The 24,202-nt window shown below is 40.4% G+C and overlaps 2 protein-coding genes across 5 annotated transcripts in view; one reads left to right on the top strand and one right to left on the bottom strand.

Moving 5' to 3' along the window:
- Positions 1 to 3,786: 3,786 nt before the first annotated feature.
- LOC121730181 (zinc finger protein SNAI2-like) lies at positions 3,787 to 20,866 on the bottom strand. Its single transcript, XM_042119122.1, has 4 exons — positions 20,776 to 20,866; positions 9,080 to 9,634; positions 5,999 to 6,155; positions 3,787 to 3,922 (listed from the first exon to the last, which is right to left on the bottom strand). The coding sequence occupies exons 1-4, from the start codon at positions 20,843 to 20,845 to the stop codon at positions 3,787 to 3,789; spliced, it is 918 nt and encodes a 305-aa protein (XP_041975056.1). The 5' UTR covers positions 20,846 to 20,866.
- LOC121729961 (NACHT domain- and WD repeat-containing protein 1) overlaps positions 12,963 to 24,202 on the top strand; it is a 32,539-nt gene continuing 21,299 nt past the window's right edge. For 2 of the 4 annotated variants that reach the window (XM_042118736.1, XM_042118728.1), the window contains exons 1-2: positions 12,963 to 13,131; positions 21,293 to 21,328. In XM_042118736.1, coding sequence (XP_041974670.1) covers positions 13,064 to 13,131; positions 21,293 to 21,328 — 104 coding nt within the window. In that variant the 5' untranslated portion in view covers positions 12,963 to 13,063. The remainder of the gene's footprint in view (positions 13,132 to 21,292; positions 21,329 to 24,202) is intronic. The other 2 variants (XM_042118755.1, XM_042118745.1) reach the window with 1 other exon arrangement.

Here is a 24,202-nt window from a genome sequence, read left to right as displayed (position 1 = left end):
GATAGCTTAATTCTTATGTAACTGTTGTGTATATTATTTATATTTTATGTTTATAAAATCTAGAGCTCCACGCGAAACACTAACAATGTATGAAAGTGCAACTTTATGTGTCAATAAATTATTTATTACAAACCTATGTGTCTCATTCACTATTATATTTTAAAGATTTTTACAAATCCTGTTATCTTTGAACTGTCTTTTTTACCTGGCCAGGTATGGTCGGACCTGTCGACTTACCAGTTAATTACCTTATTAATTACCAAAAGAAAGGGCTAAAAGTGGAAAACCAAATCTGTCATCTACTCCATCAATAATAATGTGCTATCCTCGCAAGTGTAAATTTTGTTAAAAATTAAAGTCCAAAATTGTTAAAAGTAATCTTTAATCTTATTCTACATACTCAATAACAGAGGTAATAATAATTTTGAGTATAAAATTAACTTTTTGTAAAAATATAACATATTTAATATCGTCGAAGAGCGAAAACCAAAAATGAATGCAGAAAAATCAAATAATACAATATAATTGATTCATTAAGTCTTTGTAACGTGTAACTTCATATTGTTAGATCATTGCTGCTGGGTAGCTAAGGCCAGTATAAATAGTCAGTACTCAAGATGCGTCAAGACACGGTTCAGGCTCTGTGATTGGATGGCTGTCAAAATTTGGACCAATCATAGAGCCGAACCGTGTCTTGAGACCGAGATGCATCTTGAGTAATGACTATTTATACCGGCCTAAGTGACGGTCCATTTTGGCGCATCCACATCGACCGAATGTACCCGAGCGGAAAGCCTCGGGCGTCGTCGGCTGCGCGTGCGCATCGCGGACAGCAGCGGCAGCCGGCAGCCACCGCGCGCCCGCCGCCCGCTCCGCTCGCCACTTCACATTCTGAGCTTGTACGCGTCGCACACGGGCATTCTTTTGTATATTACGAAAATATATCAATTAATACAGTCCACTGCGTTTAACTCGAGTATCAACCTAATCAGGGCCTTATCAGCCCAAGATCCAGCGACAGCCAGACTTTCGTGGCCTTATAAAAACTAAAAGTTTACCTATAATATATGACCAGCGATCAGCAACTAAGGCTTTTAAGTCGCTGGCAGACCACCTAAAAGTCTAATACTTTAGGGAAATTTAAAGGTCTAGCTGTCGCTGGCTCTTAGTATATAATTAATAATATGAAATTTTTATGCCAATTGGCATTTTACAAGGACTGTAATTCGTCAGATTATAAGAACTTAGAACAAGGTCCGATTAGTTATGGTCTTATAAGTTAGAACCTCGTTATAAATTTTATAATTTGATGACATTTAAATCGCAGGCTGTCACATTCGGGCACATGCTATGATGCGTGAGAGAAGCATCCCGACTCCCGAGAGCGAAGAGAAGGCCCCTGAGCAAAGTAGTATGTAATACAGGTTGTAACAAAACTAAGGGCCACAACCACTGCGTTGCGGCGTCGTATCGCAAAAACAACCTATGAAAAGCAATGTAGTTTATTGCGATGCGACGCCGCAACGCCGTGTTACAACACGGCGTAGCCTGGCCCTAAGTGATAATTCAGGACGCCGCGTTGGCGCGCTTGCCCATGCAAAGCACAAAAAAAAATCTCTTTCAGTTCCGCTGCTTTCACAGTGAATTGTATTATACAAGGTGTAACAAAACTCAGTGATAATACTTTAGGGTGTGTATGTGTTCCTTGTAGAGAGTTCACTGTGAAAGTAGAAGCGCTGAAATCCCAATTGTTTTTCTCACGTTTGTATGGGGAAATTCGTGACGCTGGGGCGCTTGCCCACACAATAGTGAAAAAAAAATGGTCTTTCAGCGCTGTTGCTTTCACAGTGAACTCTCTACAACGAACACTACACACCCTAAAGTATTGTCACTATATACAGGCTGTAACAATACTAATTGTCCCTTAGTATTGTCACACCCTGTATAAATGGTTACACATACACACTTTACCGTATTATTTGTTTTGTTACATACTGTATAGTGCAGCGTCAGGAGCGGATTTACTCTGAGTGTCGCCGGGGGCTACGCAAAATACCAGACCCTTATATTCCACGGAAAAAGTCGCGTCGCCGTCAAGTTAGCCCCTGGGGGCATCCACTAAAGTACACTACTTTGGGAACTGAAACTACGTACATTCCCTTCTGTTTTCTGGCGGTTTCTTATACTCCTATACTCTTAAAGATCGAATCAAATCCATAATTCAATATATACAAATACTTATCAAATCATAACTGGGAACAGAATATTATGTAACTTAATAATATCTATTATTTACATTTTTATACCTAAATAAAATTCCTAATTCTTCCATGAAACTTAAACCTCCTATCTGTGTGTTACGTATGAACACGAGTCACGACCGTCAATATTGTTCAGCCAATTATTCAGGATTATATTTTGCTCTCTTTCCTTTTTCTGGGTAAATATGGGAACTTTACCATGCACACCGGGGTGTCCCACATACCCGATAGTCGACAAATTTCTGCTTTCGACTTTTCCATCCAGATCCGCCTCTGAGCATTCATTTACTAGCCCTGCCGAATGCTGTTCTACTCCGTCCGTCTGCGCATGGACAGGTCCATGGGCTGGTCTGTGCTGAGCTGTGGAGTGCGGGGACACACCACGCCGTACAGCGGCACCGCGGCCGGCAGGTGACGGGTGTGCAACCTGACAACAAAATATTGTGCTTGCTGAAAAAAAGCTGATCGCACATTTGTCAGCACCGTACGCATCGAACGCACCGCATAGAACACGAAATGCGGATGAATGTGCGAGGTTTCACAAAATCATTTCATAAAACAAATTCAAAAGTGCGGCGCGTGCGTGCTGATAAATATCAAATATGCGATCACTATTACCACTCACATATTTCTGATTACAAGACAAAGACATGCGTGGATGTAGCGGGTAAGTAACAATTTGAAAACTGAATTGCTTAAAAACGAAGGCTTTAGAACCGGGTAAATTATCTATACTAATCTATACTATACTAATATTATAAATGCGAAAGTATCTCTGTCTGTCTGTCTGTCTTTCTCGCTTTCACGCCAAAACTACCGAACCGATTGTAATGAAATTTTGTATACAGATAGTCTAAAGCCTGAGAAAGGACATAGGCTACTTTTTTACTGGACAAAAGGGTTGTAAGGGGGTGAAAATACGAAAATTTGTTCAAATTAAGTTAGTTCCAAAAATTCATACTAGATGGCGCCGTGCGTCTCTTACATCGCGCTAACTCTTGCCCAACATCTTTCTATAAGAGGTGGTACCATCATACGTTCGAGTTTCGATTGTTATTAATTGTTTTTTACGTTATTTAGTAAGTCAGTACTTTATATTATATACAGTGACGTAACCTTAATGATAAATAGTTTATGGGTAAAGTTGTGTAGGTAATTGGGTGGCTAAATAAGCTTTAAAATTTGGCATAATATATAAAGTTTAATTTTAAAAAATTAAATATTATGTGCACACTGCACAGCTGTTTTGATTTAAGGGGTACCAGGGTTTTTTTTAAAAGCTTTTGACACCAATTTTGTTGACATCGCGCGCTATAAACTGAAGTCCACGCGGACGAAGTCGCGGGCAACAACTAGTTTGAAATAAATAAAAATGTTCTTTGTAAGCTGGATGTATAAGCCAGATGATGAAGTAGGTAAATAACAAAGTTCGTTTAAATTATTATAAGTATTATAATTTATAACATATTGTTTTAATTCCCGGGTCATCCACTCATGTCTTTCGTATTGTCATTTCAACGACTACTCACTTGTACTTCCTGCAGGCGTCAGCCTTATGCCGCTCGAGGTAACGGTGCTGGCTGAAGGCCTTGCCGCACTCCCCGCAGCGCCACTCCCACGAGTGGTGGCCGCGCGTGCGCTGGTGGGCGCGCAGGTTCGACCTGCACGCCAATACCCACTCAAATTATGCATGCTTTTAATGTTGGGACTCAGGCTGCGTTTCCACCAGGGATGTGTTGTGAGGCATGTGTTTTTGAGAAGCAATAGAATCGCTTCATTGACGTGAGCTTGATATGACCTCACTCAGCGCGGCGATGCTATTGGATCTTAAAACACATTCCTCGTAACACATCCCTGGTAGGAACGCAGCCTTAGGCTCGATTTATATGTATCCGCGCGAATGAGCGGTTTGGCCGATTCAACGCGAGATCACAAGCAAAATGTATATGTAAGTGTCGCCGCACACGGGCCACACGCCACAGCCACAAACACCGTTTTAAGTAAGTCTTTAGTTTTAAGCTAGTCTATTGGTCATAAAGTGAATCGTCGTAGCGTGTGGCGGCCACCGGCGTCAAAAAATGTATGGAAACTACTGGAAATATGCCGGTAGCGGCGTTTTGTGGTTGTGGCCGGTGACCCGTGTGCGGGAGCCCCAAGGCTCAATTTATATGAGGCGGCGCTAACGCGCGGTTTGGCCGCTGCACCGCGATTTCACTAGCAAATATATGTAACGATACCTTTATTTAAATTAAATAATGACTAGATACAATATTATGTATTTTATTTCGTCTTAAATGTAATATTTGCACCTACTACTATGCGTTACCCTTAAAAATGTTCATGTTGCGGCCGCGACCGCGTCTGTAGTGCGGTAATCTAAACTAATTAGGCAGGTTACCCAGTCGATACAACATTCATCATGAATTTGATGGAGAACGATTTCACTGTTTTAATGAGACTTACAATTCGCTAAATGCGACCTTTAACCTTATCCGGATGTGAGTTCAGCGTCCCATTTTAAGGTCACCTTCATTCATCCAGACCTTTGCCCCAAATGAAGGCTATAATATATCTTTCTTACATTTGCGGAGGCTTTAAATCAGTGCCGAATTTATATGTTTTATGAGTGGAGGCCACATCATTTTCGCCGCCCCATGTACGAAATTTGTCGCCCCCCTAGGACACTGCCGCCCCTAGGCCGCGGCCTATACGGCCTATTTGTAAATCCGGGGCTGCTTTTTAATTAAACTATATTTTGTATTGACATGAGGACAACGTTTAAATTGAATAAAAACGCAAACAAACAACCCGTGTACCGACCTAATTTCTAGTTTATTTGACTTCCAGGTTTCTATGAGGCTCTAAAGTCTAACGGCATAAATTTTCCCAAGCAGTAATGAAACAATTAACTGTTTTAGCGCTGCAGGCTGCTAATTTCATAGTGAACTCTTTCCCATATCTAATATTTAATAACCCTCCTTTTTGCTTCGCCGTAGTCGGGTAAAAATAAGTCGGGTTTTCCTTTCTGACGCTGACCGACTTCCACGGTTTTGCATTCGTTGAAAAGGTCTCGGGCTCCGTGAGGTATATAGAAAGAAAATATCAGAAAAAACTTCAAGAGAAAAGCAGAAAAACAGGAAAAATCATTTTTCATATACAGCGCCATCTCTGATACATAGCATGTACTACAACGCTGCCAGTACGTGGTATGTGAATATCCAGTGAGTATCCCTCACGAAAATAATTACGTTTCATTTTGAAGCGCGATATAACCGATATCCACGCGGGCGGAGCCGCGGGCGGAAAGCTAGAAAGTAATAAAAATAAATAAGTAATTCATCCAGGCGTTGCTACATTCAAAGTGAAATCTATATTATATCTGACTCTATCATATTGTGTACCGTGTAAACAAAGTAAACGATAAATGATAATAATTACTTTTATGTGTCTCTTGTATAGAGTTCACTGTTCATTGTGAAAGTACCAGCGCTGTAAGAGTTGTTTCTTGTCTAATTACAATTTATAATTGTAATTTGGGGGGATTTATGGCGATGGGCAATTTTTTTTCATAGATAATTATCTCTATAACTCTATAGTAACTTTTTCAGAACTGCTACAGTTACATTGAATATAATACAGAGGACACATCCCCTAAAATACTATCGTTAATTGATTTAGTTCACCTTGTTGAAAGTCTATCGTTTTCCGTTACACATCTAGTACTAGTTATAAAGTACCTGTCGGCGAAGCACCGTCCGCAGAGGGGGTGGGGGCAGGGGAAGGGGCGCTCGCCGGTGTGCAGGCGCAGGTGGCCCTTCAGCACCCACGGCCGGTCGAACCGCTTGCCGCAGTACGGGCACACGTGCGTCGCGCGCGCACGCCGCACGCACTCCGCTGGGGGAGAAGGTTAAATGTTAGGGACTAGGGTTGACCCACACGTACCACAACCACACCACACCGTGGGAGAGCTATTTTGACGTGATAGAGCCATGCTTCGGCACGAATGGGCCGGCTCGACCGGAGAAATACCACGTTCTCACAGAAAACCGGCGTGAAACAGCGCTTGCGCTGTGTTTTGCCGAGTGAGTGAGTGAGTTTACCGGAGGCCCAATCCCCTACCCTATTTCCTTCCCTACCCTCTCCTATTCCCTTCCATTCTCATCCCTACCCTCCCCTATTACCCTATTCCCTCTTAATAGGCCGGCAACGCACCTGCAGCTCTTCTGATCCTGCGAGTGTCCATGGGCGACGGAAGTTGCTTTCCATCAGATGATACCAATGCTGGACGAAGGCATTCCTCAAGGTTTTCCACTCCTCTCGATCCAACGCAACCGTAGGCTAACCTTAGTCGTATATGCGTCTAGCTCGTCGCCCCATCTTTATAGAAGCCGATGGCATAATTATTTTGAAGGCCGCACTCAGCGAAGAGGGTGACTAACCCCAAAAATCAAACATCGTCCTTCTCTCCTCACACTCACGCCCGTCTTTCATATGCCAGGTGAAAAAGAACGACGCGGATTCATCGCCAAATTAGTTTTTTCTCAATAACTCGATAAATTTACAACATTTCAACAATCCGCTAGGTCGATCTCTCAATGATAGAATTTTATACAATGTGTTAAAAATAATAACTTAGTTCAATGCACGGTTATGGCAATAAATGAAAAATTCATGAAAATTAGATGCATCTTTGTGATTTTTTCTATAGAGATAATTTTAAGATATCGTGTTTTTGCTCAGATCGTATTCTCGGAAATATAATGTATTATCTAATTTTAGAAAACGAAACAATTCGGGGCTTATTTTCAAGTATAAAAATGAATTATAAAATCGACACTTTAGGGTTAGTCGCCCACTCAATAATTACTTACCTTTAATAAAATGGAGAGTTGGACATAACGCCCATATATTTTCTGTCAAATTCTAAAGTTGAGAAAATATTATTTCAAATGATGAAAACGTGGGCCCAACAACAATATGTTACAAGTTACAACCAAAATGTAATTGTAATACACAGTCATAATGTAATTGTCCTACAGTCTATGCTTTATCGTTTATACTACATATTATAATAATTATAATATTGTGATATACCGCGAGGGTTATACTAATATTTTAATAATATTATTATGTTCTGTAGCAGCGTGCTACGGGCTACGAGTGCCGTAGGCCTGAAGCGTAGCTCGTAGCTCGTAGCTCGTAGCTCGTAGCACAACTTCTAAGCCCCTACGCAGACGTTTCAAAACGCCATTGCATATTATTTCGATTGATAATTTATAAGCCGATTCATAAATATTCATATTATAATAACATTATATTATTTTGGTTGATAATATAAGCCGATTCATAAATATTCATACAATAACATTATATTATTTCGGTTGATAATATAAGCCGATTCAAAAATATTCATATAATAACATTATATTATTTTGGTTGATAATATAAGCCGATTCATAAATATTCATACAATAACATTATATTATTTCGGTTGATAATATAAGCCGATTCATAAATATTCATATAATAACATTATATTATTTCGGTTGATAATATAAGCCGATTCATAAAACATATAACCGTGGTTATAGTCTACTCGCGTTAAGTTTGTAGCGAGTAATCAAAACTTGGCATACCGTTTAGGCAGTGTTCGTTTACCTCAATCGAACTCCATTAAGGTAAATGAACATTGTCTAAACGTTATGGGCATGGATGGACATTTAACATAGCCTAATCATAAAAGAATTTTATGCAGACAAGTAATATGACAATGATCCACTGCAATCTTCACGAGAGTTTCACTTTAGGTGATAACGTTACACCTTCTCTCTTCTATCTATACATTATTATAAAACAAAGTCGCTTTTTTTCATCATGTCCCTTTGTTCCCTTTAATCTTTAAAACTACGCAACGGATTTTGATGATTCTTTCAGTGTTAGATAGACCATTTATCGAGGAAGGCTATAGGCTATATTCTATCACGCTAAGACTAATAAGAGCCAAGAAATAGAGGAAAATGTGGAAAAAACGGGGAAAATTATTTGAAAGGACTAATTTGAACGTGCTAATCTCAGGAACTACTGGTCAGATTTGAAAAATTCTGTAAGCGTTAGATAGCCCATTTATTGAGGAAGGCTATAGGCTATATTTTATCACGCTAAGACTAATAGGAGAATGTGGTAAAAACGGGGGAAATTATTTGAAAGGGCTTATCTCGCGAACTACTAGAGCAATTGTTATGTTATTTGGCACAGATAAGAAGTAGACCACGGGAAGGATCATAGGCTATCGATTTTAATAATTTTTTCAGTGGCTATATATTTTATACCCATGCGACGCCGGGGCGGGTCGCTAGTTAGCTAATAACTATAATAATTATGATGACTGTAAGTTGTTTTACTACTTACGATCAATGTTAACAGTAGACAAAACTGTGCTACGAAATTCATATCACGACGTTACAATGAATATTATATGCAGTACGTTCGTTATACCACGTTACCGCGACTTCACCATGCGTTACTTTAAAATTTCTTTTTGGATAAGTATAAATAAAAATAATATTTTTTTAAATCTTAAAGTAATTCCATGCTAATATTATATTATTAATATGGATTACTGCGAAAGTCAAATTTTAGCAAAACGGCTAGACCGATTTTGCTGAAATTTGACCCTTATATGTACAATGCACATTTTACGTTCATTGCGGGCGTCTCATCTAGTACTGTAATAAGAGTTGGAAAAGTAAAAAAAAACAATATATTATTAAGCTTTATGCAAAGGCGCGGAGGCAGTATCTCCATATTTTTTAACTTACCCTTCTCCTTCACAGGAACATTCTCAGCGTCCTCAATACTCTCCTCGTTGAAGGACTCCCTGCAGATCAGCAGCTCCTCGTCCAGGCCGACCAGGTTGCTCCCCACCAGGCTCCTGAGTTTCTCCGCTATCTTGTCGATCTCTGATCCCTTCTGCGTCGCCCTCAGGGGCTCCCGCCTTTTGATCTCCTCTATAATAGGCGCCAGAGGTTGCTTTTCTTCAGTTTGAGCTTGTGTTTGGTCGCTCCTCTTCTTCCGTCCCCTGGTTTTGACTAAGGTTTTTCGAGCCCGTTTAGATCGCAAGTTGTAGCCGGTTCTGTCGTCGTACACCTGTTTCCTCGGCCTTTTCTTCGGTTCGGGGGAGAGGAGCGGTGTCTCGCTCTCGGACGCGTAGTCGTAGGTGTCGTGGTCCACGAAGGTTTGGAGGAACTGGCTCCTCTTCAGCAGCTGCAGGTAGAAACGCGTGGAGACGGGCACCTTGTCGTGGTAGACCGTCTCGTTGTCCCTCAATATGGTCTTCTGCTTCCTCAAAGTTTTCGGCCGCGTCCTAATTTCATCTGCGAGGAAAATCGATCGTTATCGTTAATGGTCGCGAAGATTAAGGCCTGAATAAAATTTAAATAATGGAAAAGCGCCGGGTAATAAAACAAATGGAAATCTAGCCGTGGTTGACTAGTTACAAAAATGACGTGGGAGGGCCATGCTTCGGCACGAATGGGCCGACTCGACCGGAGAAATACCACGTCCTCACAGAAAACCGGCGTGAAACAGCGCTTCCGCTGTGTTTCGCCCTATCCAATTTTTTTATTTATATAATTAGCCAATCCCCTACCCTTTTCCTTCCCCTACCCTCCCCTATTTCCTTCCGTACCCTCCCTTATTCCCTTCCGTACCCTCCCCTATTCCCTTCCCTATCCTCCCCTATTACACCTTAAAAGGCCGGCAACGCACCTGCAGCTCTTCTGATGCTGCGAGTGTCCATGACGGAAGTTGCTTTCCATCAGGTGACCCGTTTGCTCGTTTGCCCCCTTATTTCATAAAAAAAAAAACGTATAAAACGGCAACATTATATGGAACCATATCGGAAATGGCGCAATGCTTTTATAAGAGCGGTTTTATCAGAGCACTCTACTGTAATGGCGAGTGCCCCGGCACGACCGGCGACCACGAATATCATATCTACAGCTATTGTTTTAAATTGCTTTATAGGAAAAACTTTTATATTCCACTATATAAAATATGCTTTGTTGTATCAAAGTTTTAAAAATAAACTAACGTAATAACTAATAACCTTTTCTTGTAAATATCTCGAGGGCAATTAAATGTTACTAGATTTTCATGAAATTTTACATGGTAGGTAGAAAGAAGCTTAAGATCTGAATTAGCTGCAAACAAAAGGAAGCTACAAATTGTGTTGAAATCTATAATTCTACAAACTACTTTTTAAATTTTTTTAGCTACTTTGTTTTAGGGCCTGTCCACATCTCCACGTCACGACGTCGTCAACGTGGTACGGTACTGTAACGTGGCACGGTACGTTGACGTGACGTGTAAATTTAAGTTAACGTAACGTAAAATGCACGTCACGATACTGATATTGTTAAAAATGGAAAAAAAGAAGAAAAAAGACGTGCATTTTTACGTAAATTTACACGTCACGTCAACGTACCATGCCACGTTACCGCACCGTTCACGTTGACGACGTCGTGACGTGGAGATGTGGACAGGTCCTTATGATGTGTAGATACTTGTGCGCTTTAATTTTATAACATTTTATTTAATGAAAGTTTACCTGAACACTGTACAAAACTGTACCGATCGCGTACAGATCTCAGATAACACCGAGGCATTCTATCTATACTAATTTCTTACGAAATAATAACACTTAAAATTATATTAACATTTAAACCACCACTTGATACCACTTGTTGTTCGACGTAATGACAAAAATAGAATTGACTGTTTGGTTTCTAAATTCCAATTTTGAATTATGTCAATTTCGAATTATGTCTTAGCAGTTAGCTGCCAGTTCGATACTTCGCACACCGTATACTTTTTGACCTACTTAAACCTCACTAGGTATATTAACTTTATGCTTAAACGCATCCGTGGTCTAGTGGTTAAGAGAGTGGCTCTCGACTCGGAGGTCGTGGGTTCAATTCCCGCGTTGGAAACATGTTATTTCCAAGTTTGGTTAGGGCAATGCAGGCTGATCACCTGATTGTCTGACAAGTAAGATGATCCATGCGTCGGATGGGCATGTAAAAAGTCGGTCCTGCGCCTGATCTCTCGCCAGTCGTGTCGGTCTTCCGTCCCACTGGGTTATGAGAGTGAAGGAATAGAGAGTTATTGTGTACTGCGCACACACTTGAGCACTATAAAATTACTCCTGCGTACCTGGCCTGGTTTCAATTAAACTGGCCACCGTCACCGAAATCGGAGTGGGGAGTATTATTTATGCATAAACTAAATTTACCTCTTTGGTATAGGCCGCAGCTGCGCAGCGCGCAAGTCGCAACTTACCATCGAGGAAATTGATTCCAAAGCAGTTGACAGACCAACGTCATTTTGTCGGATCATATCAATTTACTAGTCGTAGTCGCTTCGTTTTTCAACGTGTTTTTACTGTGCATTGCGCATGCGCAAAGTTAAAAATTAGTGTCAGTGTCATGTGCTAAATTTCTGTCAGATTTTGGTACACTACACTGACACGGACTCTAATTTTCAACTTTACGCATGCGCAATGCGTTAAAAAACGCGTTGATAAACGAAACGAATACTATACTGCGTAGCTAATTGTGATCTGTCGGCTGGATTTGACATAACGCGACCAAACTACGTAGATCCCCTATGATGAGCAAAGCAAGACCAAGGTCCAAGACCAAGACTCGACCAGTCTTGGTCTTGCTCAAATCTGTCTGGTCTTGATCTTGGATTTGGTCTTGCACGCCTAGTCTTGGTCTTCCTACGGACAATACACAGGAAATTGTGTAAGCAGAGAAAAAGAGATAGCTGCTTAGGAATTGTTTAGGATGGATTGTCATGTCACCTCTGGTAATATTAAAAGCAATGAGCTGTAGCGACACCTAACGATATGTCCTGCTGTAATGGAATCTTAGATTCTCTGTTTTACTATTCGCTAAATTGCGCCAGCTCATACTTTATACGTGGGAGAGCCATGCTTAGGCACGAATGGGCCGGCTCGACCGGAGAAATACCACGGGCTCACAGAATACCGGCGTGAAACAGGGTTTGCGCTGTATTTCGCCGAGTGAGTGCGTTTACCGGAGGCCCAATTCCCTACACTATTCCCTTCCCTCCCTTATTCCCTTCCCTACCCTCCCCTATTACCCTATTCCTTCTTAAAAGGCCGGCAACGCACCTGCAGCTCTTCTGATGCTGCGAGTGTGCATGGGCGACGGAAGTTGCTTTCCATCAGGTGACCCGTTTGCTCGTTTGCCCCCTTATTTCGTAAAAAAAAAAAGAATATGCGTCGTTACGTCGGATAACCTTAGATATCATACATAAAAGAGGGAGTAATAGGGGAATATGTTGTGAGTTATGAGTGAAACAAATGCGAGGGAGAGTACGATATCTAATGTATGCAGATTGCGCGCGGCCCCTGAGGAGCGCCTTCCGGCTCGCGTGCTCCTCGACCAGAGTTACGAGCTGATATTTAATATTGCTATGTTTATGATTCTCATTTCATTGCTGGTTTAATTTGACATTTTCGGGCGAACGAGGACATATCGGTATCGTGAAGTCCGGAGTCTTTTCAGGAGGGTGAGCTTTCCCGAGGCGCGCGCGGCGGGCGCGGGCCAGGGCGGGGGGCGTACGGCGCGCGGGGGGCGGGGCGGCGCGCATTGATTATTCGTCGCGTGTGCGGAGTGCGGAGCGGACGCGCGTGGTGCGGCCTCGCTGAGTCGCGGAGCCGGCGCCGCCGATGGGCGGGCAAGTGTAGCGGTGCGTGGGGCCGCGCGGCCACCATGGGCAACTCGTGCAGCTCCGGCCAGGCCCACAAGGACAAGGACAACGCGTCGCAGTACTCCGAGGAGTGAGTATCCCCGCGAAGGTCGCTCGCGGACCTCGTTAGCGGATGAATATTTATTAAGATTAATATTATGCCAGTGTTTACATGTCGCCCGAGCGCAGATAAAAATAAATCAATAATCGACGCCCCGCGCCTACAGGTGTTTACGCCGATGGAGATTAGAGACGGCTCAAATCGTAATCCTCTAAGCTCCTATAATTGAGAGCCTTTTAAGAGGATAATAAAAAATGCGGCGATTCAAACTCTCTGTTATATACGTTGCCCCCCAACAGATCCTAAGCTAACCTGAATAATTGAAATGTGATTGTAGAAATAAACTGTACAGAATGCAGTCGAGGGGTGCTAAACACCAACCTTAAATTACCTAAAGTCTAAACTAATAACTATTATAAACACCATGTATGCATCCGTCTCTCCTCTCTACGCTTATACCAATCGACCGAAGAGTGAAAGGTATGGAGATAGAAAAGTGGTAGTAGTAGTAGAGACTAGAGATGGAAAAGTAGACAGTTGCAGTCCAGGGAAAAGACAAGATATGTGGGATTTAATCTGCACCATAAAAGGAGGCAACCAACGGTGATTTCAACGAATTTGCGGCAACTTTAGAAGTTGGGTACAAGAAATTGTGTATATTTGTGTAGATTGTAGAGTATACTATTACTCTATATTGTACAATGTGTTCCCCATGATGCTCGTCGTGGACGTCACCGGTCACCCCAACCAACAGTACGCATACGCGAGGGTGGTACGATATTAATCTGTCATTGTTGCATTCGCTTTTACACTGGTGCAGAACGCGATCTAAACATAAAATTCTTGTGTCGCAGTGTTTTGTTCCGAAGCGGCTGGTCCGATTTTGATAAATTTTGTGCGCTTATCCTGCAGTGGGTCTTCCTATGTGGCAAAACAAACTTTGTCGGGAGTCAAGCCTGTTTGTTCAATACACCTACATCGCTGCAATTTCATTAATGAAACACACTACCAAATTCCCACAAGTATTCAAAATATTCGTAGCGTTAGAAAATACTAGATACTTAATTATAAATAATTGAATAAACAATACCTATTTCGTACTTGGAGGAAGGAATGCTCACATATTTTTAATGCATATTATGGTATAACAAACACATTACGAACATACCTAGTAAATAAGACACATAAAGCAATAAAAAAACTTGTAAGTAAATAATGTTTATTTATTATAATTTATTACAGTTGCTTATTACTAATTATTTTATAGAACTGTTCAATACCGTTTTCAATATACTTAGTTAAAAATGACCAAATGTCAAAACGTAGTCGTAGTTGGGACTTGGGTGTACTGCAGCTATTGATGTAATGGGCCTAAGAACAAAAAATCATAAAACGTTAACTTTATTCGGCCAGCCTAAAGCTGCTACTTTTACAGTAAACTCTATGTAAGCTGCATACGCGCTCTAAAGTCTAAAGTTTTATTACTTTGTTTTGTTACACCCTGTATATCACACACACACGCACAACCAGAAATGCTTTTTCAAATTTGAGAAACAACAGACAAAGAAAGAAAGTTTACGAGTCTGTCGTGTTTTATAATACTTATTATATTCTTTTGCATTTCTGCTGTAACTTTGCTGAGGCCGGAGTCATACAAACGCAATGGCTTTCAAGATTCATAATTTATTTTAAATAATTACGCTAATTCACACGAATTATTTTTTCCAGATTATGATTTTCTAAGAACATTAAATTGAAATTATCTACCGTCTATACTTATAATATTGTAAAGCAAAGCAAACAAACAAAATTTAACTCTTCAGAATAAGAATTGGTGAAAAATGTGTAAAAAAACCGGCCAAGTTCGAGTCAAACTCGCGCACGAAGGATTCCGTACCGTTAAAGAGCGAAATTAAGAAAAAAAAGGGTTTTTTGTATGGGAGCCCCCCTTATTAAATATGAACTTTATTTTGTTTTTAGTATTTTTATTGACAGACAACGAAGTCTTAGTAATAGCACAGAATATATATTAGTAGTACCAAGTAGGGTCCCGCTTTTACCCTTTGGGTACGGAACCCCAAAAAACGGAGAAAATTATTCATCATTGTTGTGTTGTCAACGCGGACAAAGTCGCGGGTAGCATTTAGATTATGGATTCAGAGAAACAGATCCATGAAGCCTACAGCGTGGGCCTGCACCATCGAGGAAATTGATTCCTAGGCAGTTGACAGACCAATGTCATTTAATTTTGGTGATCACGTCAATTCAATGTTAAATGTGATCTGTCGGCTGGGTTTGACGTAACGACCATACTACCTAGGTCCCCCATCTACCTAGGAATCAACTTCTCTGAAAGTATAAATCACGAAAAACAAAAAATCCATCAAGAGGTGATAAGACCTAACCGAAAATGCGACTATATCTGAACAGCCTGCGGCGGCTAATCCGCAGGCAACACCCTGGTGAGATTGACGCTCTGATCAATACCGCATAATACGACCTCATCTTTATATTGCTATAACTTTAAACGAATTATACGAATATTATGATTGATCGGATTTATTGGATTTCAGTCCATGCTGTTTTCATTTCTCAATTGAATGCTTCTTACGGACCATGAAATCGAAGAACTTCTAAAACATGTTGTCTAACTGAATAGAAGTTGATCACGCGTGCATCCTAACTTGTTCGGGATAAAAACTATTAGAATATTATGTTCTTTCTAAGAACCATCCTTTCCAACTATCTCCATAGTCCATACTCATCAGTAACGGTACAGCGTAAAGAGGTAACAGACAGACAGACAGATACGTACTTTCGCATTCATATAATCATCATTCATCGTTGCCAGGCGCGATCCGAATGGGGGGGGGGGTCACAGGGGACATGACCCCCCCCCCCCCAAATCTAAGGTCAAATTGAAAAATCTCAAAATCTTGCCTAATAATAAAAGGAAATTTCTAGCTAACCACCACTGCGTCCGACCTTAGACAGCTGTTAACCCAGAACCGTCTGAGGGCGCAGATAACAAAAACATATTATTAGTGTAGTGACTAGTGACTATAGAGTACTGACTAGTGAGTGACCGGTGACCCCCCCTAAAATTTCAGGCTGCTACCGCGCCTGATCGTTGCCCTAATTATTTACAAAATGAGACTATAATTTCATGATGGCTCGCAGGATATCCCTCATTCTGTACACAGTACAGCATCCGAAGAGCGATGAAAAGAAACATCTGGTGATATTATTGTTATTGAATCATTAGTCTTGTTGACGTCTTATCATTATGTTGTTGACTGGGAGGTCGCGAGTCAAGACCAGGAGACTCTGACCTGCCTTGACCCCCGCGGCTCGCGAATACGGGTGTCAAGTGTTATGGTTGCGAACACGCAGTGTCTCGGCACACACACATGCATAAAACCACGCCTATTTCACATTTTTCTAGGATTACATAGAGACAGCTTCTATAGACAAATTGGAATGTAATGGTACGCGATCGATTTGACGCCCATGGGATTTATTCAAACTAGAATTGAGATACGAGGAGTGGGACAAGATGGCTATAATATGCTACGCGATGGCCTTTAACATCTATGTGACATGGATGGACTTGGACTGTGGACAGAGTAATTTGACAGTATTACATTACAAAGTGAATTGAGCGTGCCACTATCAATCACAGGCGGTCGTCCTCAGGCCGCGGCTGTCAAATGTGTTACGTGCGTCATCTGTCAAATTAGCGATGGGGTTGCCAAGTGAAAATTTAGAGAAAAATCTATATATGATCATATTGCACGGGAAATTGTAGAAAATTCCAAAAAAATTTGTTTGAATTCTCAAGTTTTGATATAAAGTATACTTACCTCAAATTAGATTAGTTTAGTGGTGTTCAAACTGTGTTGTTCAACATTCTTAAATACTCAATTCAATTTGATGATAAAACAAAGACGAATGGTTCATGGTGGCAATATTAGGATTCGAAATTCAAGTAAGCATAAAATTCATATTCTATTTTTAGAAGCACAAAAAATATATAAATAGAAAGAAACAAACATTGCCCAATTTTATAATAAATACAAATATGAGTCAGGTAAATTAAAATATAATTAGTTTTGCCGCCAACAATGTCGTTGACAGCTGAGCTTCGCGCCAATTTTTGTACTCACTACAACAGGTATTTCGCCGGTGCTGCCAACGTGTACGCTGGCATGCTAGACGCTAGTAAACAATATCGTGTTCCCCCACTAATTACACGGGAAGGTCAAACGGTTTCGTTAGCCACACTTAACGCGTACAGCGAATGACATGGCAACCTAAACGGTCGTCTTTAATGAAATCCTGAAAGGTGCATGTCCCGTTAAAACCAAAGTTCCCACACGGAATATTCATAAACGAACTTTAGACGCGAGCAGCATCTGAATAAATAAACAATCGTCATCTCAGCTGATCGGAAGCAACCCGAAGCGCCTCTAATAATCGGAGTGGCCGACACTCGGAGCATAATATTGTAAAAAGTTGGTGAAGTAAACATTGGCACCGCGCCAGCCTCTCCAGCGGGTAAGGGCTTTCACACTGACCGCGCTGAATACGTACAATTTGCAACACAAATCGGACACAAAGAACCCTTTATCCGTCCGCTGTGTCCCCTCGGGGAAAAACCGTCTCCCACTCTTCGGTATTAGCTGGTTTATGTTTATTCAATACCCATGAAGTTTCCTAGCGCATTTTTATAGAAAAGATAATATTTTATCTCAAATACTTCGTTACAAAATAAATTGTTATAGTATAGTAGAGTCACCTCATTCTCGTGATTAAATCACCATCAGTTCCAAAACAATAATATGTTGGTAATATATTACGTACTTACTACGGACTTTGGCGTAGCAAGGACGACGCGACGTAGCATCCGTGTTTGTCACGCTTATGGGAGATCGCAGACGACAGACTTTTTGTGCGATCGAGTCTGCGGTGCCCACAAAAAGTCTGTCGTCTGCGATCTCCCTATAGATGATCTAAAGTCAAAACTTCTAAACTGTGTGTCCAGCTTACTACTGCTTTAATAATAGCTGTAGTTGCTTTTTACTAAGTAAACAATTATGGAGCCGCCAGACGTGAACCTACCAGCTGGAGTAGTAGCCACAACGATGGAAGAATCGCTTATTGTACGTTACAATGCAGCGGTTTTTTCAACGTTGTCGTCGTCAAGGTACAATTTGTACCTTAATTCATTCAAAGAGATCACTGGACCATATTCGAAATTCATATATCTTCAAAATATATTATATTCAGGCTTCCTAGTCAATACGCATTCGCCAGTTTTGATCACGAAGTTATATAATCGAAAATTTACATGCCATGCTTTTATTATTTGTAGATGCCATGTCACATAGCGACGCGTTATATCAACTCTACTTAACTCGTTATCGAAACTGGCGAATGCTGATTGCTGTTACGTAGTTTGTCTCTTTGGCGAGTGCGTTTATTCTCCTTTTGTACATTTTTATTGTAACCGTCGTGCGGGAATTTACGGAAGACGTCAATTAGGGCGCGCCGCGTGACGTCACGCGTCAGGTCTGCGTCACGCGGGAAGTGGGTCACGGACCGCAGCCGAAGGATTTACCCGCCGTACCTGGTGAACCCGCGCCGCTAGCCCGTGAGTCCGTGACCCAATCTGCCCAACGTACCCGTGGTCTCTACCCAATGGCCCTGGGCTATTTCGCTTTAAAGGACTTTAACAACATGAATTATTACTAACCAGTAAATAGCTAATACAGAACAGAAATCCGACTGCTTTGCTTACCAGACACCAGTATAGCACTCACTATTGTAAAGAAATCAATGATCCCGCTGAACTCTGCTGAAGTTACAATATGACAAGCAGATTAGTTTTCTAAAGTGATCAAAAAATAACAACACGTACATAAACAAAAAAAACAAAGGTCTCTTTCTAGTTGACGTACTAGCTGACGAGTAAATTCTCACTTTAGTAGTAATTTCCTATACTTACTGTATTAAGCAAATCTGCGTAGCGAGCTTACGCGTTCTGCAACCGCTATTTAAATGAAGGCGATATATTTTTACTATCACGCTGACGTGGCTTGTGTACGCACAAGCTTTTCAGTTAAATCGACGTGAAAAGTTATCTAACGCCTGCGTCACGGTGCCGATGGTCCGAGGTGAGAGATGACGTCGAGTTGCCGCACAGTGCGGTTACCGGACGCCGTGCGTCACGACGAAAGTAGGTCGCTCTTTTGTCTAATTACGAACGCTCATTTCTTAACGAACGAATCAATGTTGGTGCGTGGAGCGTCACATGATGCTCGGTTCAAGTCTGAGCAATATTTCTAACAGTTAGATTGTGGTAAATGCCAAAGATGGCCAAGGAAATAAAGCAGACTTTTGGGCGTCTTACCATGATTATATAGTTTTGGCATACATCAATAGGATTACACCAATAGGAAACAGTTAACTTACAGAACATAATACTACAAAAATATCTCAAGCATCGCGCTAGCTAGAAAGTTGAAATTACAAAATATGTATGAACAAATATAAAAATTTTAAATATATCCTCCTCCTTTATTGAAAGTCGGTTAAAAGGTAGCCTAAGTTACTCCTTATTATATCCGCTATCTGCCAAAAAAAGCCCCGTGTAAATTGCCCCAGCCGTTTCAGAGATTAGCCGGAACAAACAGACAGACATACTGACAGACAAAAATTATAAAAAGTGCTATTTTGGTATATGTCCCGTATGTACATTTATATTCATGTAGTAAAAAACGGTTCTTTCAATATTACAAACGGACACTCCAATTTTATTTATATGTATAGATTACTGACGTCCTGAGAACTGTTTCCAATGGAATTAAGATCACACAGTCCCTGTGCCCTAGAGCTGATAGGCGATGCTCTGAAATATGACTTATTTAATGTTGTATTTCGTTAGGCGGAACCTGGTGAAATTTTGCAACTATCAAAAGACATATCTTCGTTTAATGCAATGCAAATTTAAAACAAAACGGCAGATAAAATATGTTATATTATGAACATTATTTATGTGTATCTTAAGCTTAGCCGCAATACTTCAAGTCTCTAAATTCTAATGGATTATACCAGATGAAAAATAAAAACTTACATGCGCCTTCAAAAGCCAGGGGCTTAAAAAAAGCCAATGAAATACTGCTAGTAGAAAAAGGAAGATTGCGAAAAAGAAAGTACCCAATCGCTTTTCTATGCAAAATGGTTTTGCAGAGAACATGGTTTAGGAGAATGTTCTTTGACAGTTTAATTGATTTCGCCAAGCAAAAGGTGGGGGATTAAGTGAATGGATATCCATTATTCATTAATAAGTAATTTGTCGGCTCATTTCTTGGCTCAATAGGGTCGCAATGGCGAAGGGATTTGTGCAGATTTCCTACGCAACAGTCTGAATAGGAAACCCCACAAAATGTTGAATGATGAATTATATAATACGTCTCTTTGCTGCCTATTAAATCCAAGAGCTCAGGGAAACTGTATTATAATTTCTGGGCAAGATAAAGATGTATTGCTTTTGCTCTGTGAAACACGCAGCACATTGCACAATGCACATACCTTGTAGAATGATTTAATAAACTCGCAGATGTACGAGACACTGAATTATGATATCATACTATATCTGCTGCTTATTTTTACCTGAGCAAACACCTCTATATTCGTCCCGAAGGTCGGTGATGGTCTGTAATGAGCTGGGCGTGATTTTCATTGATTGGAAGTGAGTGAGCTATGAAAGTGTTCTGGCCGCGACTCAACTCAGGTGCTAATCGTCTGCCAACTACTCCCATTATATTTTTATCAATGACAGACTTAATTGGCCTATTTATATGATACTAATGTGTATTTGTTCGATTCATTATATTATCGGTTTAATTTGATTTAGTGTTTAAAAATAGCGGTCTCAAAAGATCTATTCCGAAGAACGAAACGACAAATACCAGATGAGCTTTTAATAACACACAATTTCCACCGTCCAAAAACAAGACTATCTACATACTTTTAGATAATTTCCCTTGGGAACTAAGAACTTTACTGCACTAATATCGTCCCCTAAACTACCAACTAGAACCTGCTCCTAGAGGCTGTATATACTTAGATTTTATGTAGAAGTAGAGGTGTAGCATTGTCCTGTATTGAGATGTGTATTTTCTTATAGGTATGCTCCGGCGGCGGCGTCGGACGGTGCCAAAAGGTTAACAACGTGACAGTATGTCGCATTCTGTACACATCCGTAGCGCCATACTCCACAAAGCTTAGAGTAGTCGCAGTAGCACGCCATTAGATTGTGGTATCACTAACAGAGATGGGTCCATATTTTGCCTTGGTGACATCGTCGCTTACTCAAAATAATTTCGTCTATATCATGCAGTTGATCCACGGCTCATTGGTTTTTACATCACTCGTAGCCTAACTGCGATAGCGTCAATTAACCGTTGGTGGTTAGTAATTATAGCTTAGTGCTTGCTTATAAAAGCTTCAGATAGAAACAGAGACTTCATTAACAAGATTAGGTAAGCCAAATGCACCATTATTGCTCGTCAGTTCTCAGTCTTCTATTTATCTGCAATCAGCAAACCACCATGCTCGTCCACAGCGCAAAATCGTTTTAAATAATTATAAGGGTAGGGTGAAGGGCAGAAAGTCGACTGCGTTCAGAACTTGAACATATTCAGTTTTTCGGATTAACTTCATTAATACTTCGCTCATCATCTCCATTTTGCATCTTGTAGTGTATGTGTGTCGCGGCGTCGCGGCGTTGCGGCGCATGCGGCACGCTTGCCAAACGCATTCGTCACACTCTGACGCCTGTGTTCGTTATGTAAATGTGTGACGTCACAACCTTGTTAACATAATTGTTAATGCAGATTGCCAACATATGAAAAACTATAGAGTGGAACGCTCTTCCTAAAACCAGACTAATTGTGACTTCAAAGTTAAGTATCAACTATCAACACTAGTACAGCCAGATATAGGTACCGTACCTAAAAAGCTGGGTAGCCTTAGTTTCAACGACATTAGGACTACTACCTATATTTTGTAAAAAAAAATTTGAATATTTTTTTTCAACTGCGATTTTCTAGATAAATCGATCTAGCTAGGAATTATTTTTAGATAATGTCATTTTATTCGTGTTTTATCGAATACCGAGCGAAGCTCGGTCAAATTGCTAGTATTATATAAAATGTTTTATTTGAATTATTCAAGAAAATATATTTTACAAATCTATATACCGTTCTTACTATCGAGATTTGTTTTTTTTTTTATTTTTCACACAAATTTTCAAATAAATTTTGAGGATAAGTAAGTAAATATGAAAAAAGTGCAAATGCAAAAGTTTTCTATTTCACCCTCAAAAATTCACCCCCAGCCCCTTCCCGACCTCAGATCGCCCGTAAATTATTTTTCCTTCCATTTTTATAATATTCTCCTCCTTTTCTAATGGGTTTCATCCACAGATTTTAGAAATAATTCCTGTTCTGAGGTTTCGTCCTACTATTATTTTTTTTGGTTTTAAAAGTTATCGGCACTGGTCTTTTATTAACTTTAAACGTTAATATTTAATTTATATGAAAATATTAATTTAAAATATCCGAAATCGTGGGGATGGGGAGTGATGAACATCACGCAGACCTGATTTCGCGGATCGTTCCGGCCAGATAGCCTTTTCATAATTTTAGCTACAACGCTCGGGTAAAATATTATATTCGGCGAATTCGTAAATTAACATATCAAAGTCCGGGGCTATATTCTCTGATATCCAATATCCTATTCATTTGACCTTCCCTTAAATTGGAATCGCGTTTCGCTTGCTCAAAATGTAATCTCGTTTTTGATAGAAAGTATAGGCCACTTTGATCTTAAATAAGATAAGTATAGATGTAGTGGAACTTCCAGTGGTCTTAAAAGTTTTCTCTTCATTGCCACACGCTAATGATTAAATTATTTTTATCACTTTTCTAAATTTTAATCCTGGAAAATTTAATGATCTTAGTGTTTCCTAAAATGGACAATAGTCGGTAGTATAGTAAATATTTACATGTCACTGTCTGTCTTTCGGAAGAAATGAAAGCGTGAAAGTACTACGATTGTATTGCTTAAATTTTTCTATTCAAATCAATGTTGCGAAAATTTGCAAAGTTAAATTCATAAGCCTATTCAATCCACCTACTCAGTTAATTGTTCAGTAATATAGACATACTATCATAAAGTACGCCGGTTATTGCCGATACATCGTCTCCCGGCGGGCGCGCGGGCGGCTGGTGGACGGGGGGCGGGGGGCATGTAGGTCGGCGCTGACGTCACGGGTGACGTCAGGCCCGGCCCCGGCCACGCCTGTGTCAATGTTATCCGAGCGGGGTTGTTTGCGCCCCCAGTCCCCACCATTTACATACTCTGTACATTATATAAACAGTAAACAGCGCATAGATTACTATGAACTAGGAGTTACAATATTGATTCTAGTATAGTAGGGGTCGCTGACCGCTCCTGATAAGTAATGCCAAGAGTTGCAAAAGCTTTTCACGTTGTCTATAATTGTCTTGATATCTGTATCACGTTAAATCTCTGTATCACGTCAAAGCCACCTTTACAATACGTTAGGCAACAAGCGAGCGACTGTCGATATCATCTTTATATAATAGCACAGAATAGATAATAGTACAAGTACAGAAGTCTCACTGCTTTGATGTTCACAAATGCCGCCGTTTTATGTGCCTACATAAGTATTATTAACAACGGACCGCACGCGAGCAGCCGACATTGAGCTCTCTGGCGCCGCGCGAATGTCCACTTTATTTCACACCTTGTGTGTGTTGTTGACTATATTCCGAAAACAGGGTTGTCAAAATCAAATAAGTATAAATACCGCGCAATGTTACGTAACTGTAAATACGGAAACTGTTAGGTAAATGAATACCGAACATATAAATCAGTTTACACAGACACGACACCTGATTTTCTTTTGATGTAGGTAATTGGGTATGGATTATATTATTATGTATAAGTAATGTAAGTATATGCAGCTACCACCTACCACCTATTTTAAATAAGCATATTTATTATAATT

The sequence above is a fragment of the Aricia agestis genome, chromosome 1, assembly GCF_905147365.1.
Source record: "Aricia agestis chromosome 1, ilAriAges1.1, whole genome shotgun sequence".
In the NCBI taxonomy this organism is placed as follows: domain Eukaryota; kingdom Metazoa; phylum Arthropoda; class Insecta; order Lepidoptera; family Lycaenidae; genus Aricia; species Aricia agestis.
Note: the sequence above shows the minus strand (reverse complement) of the source record. Positions and strands in the feature narration are given on the sequence as shown.

Excerpts from the sequence above, each read along its gene's own strand:
- LOC121730181 (XM_042119122.1), bottom strand. The coding sequence starts at position 20,845 with ATGAAAATCACGCCCAGCTCATTACAGACCATCACCGACCTTCGGGAC. Across the intron at positions 9,635-20,775 it reads ATATAGAGGTGTTTGCTCAG|ATGAAATTAGGACGCGGCCG; the intron begins GTAAAAATAAGC and ends TTTTCCTCGCAG. Across the intron at positions 3,923-5,998 it reads GGACGGTGCTTCGCCGACAG|GTCGAACCTGCGCGCCCACC; the intron begins GTACTTTATAAC and ends ATTGGCGTGCAG.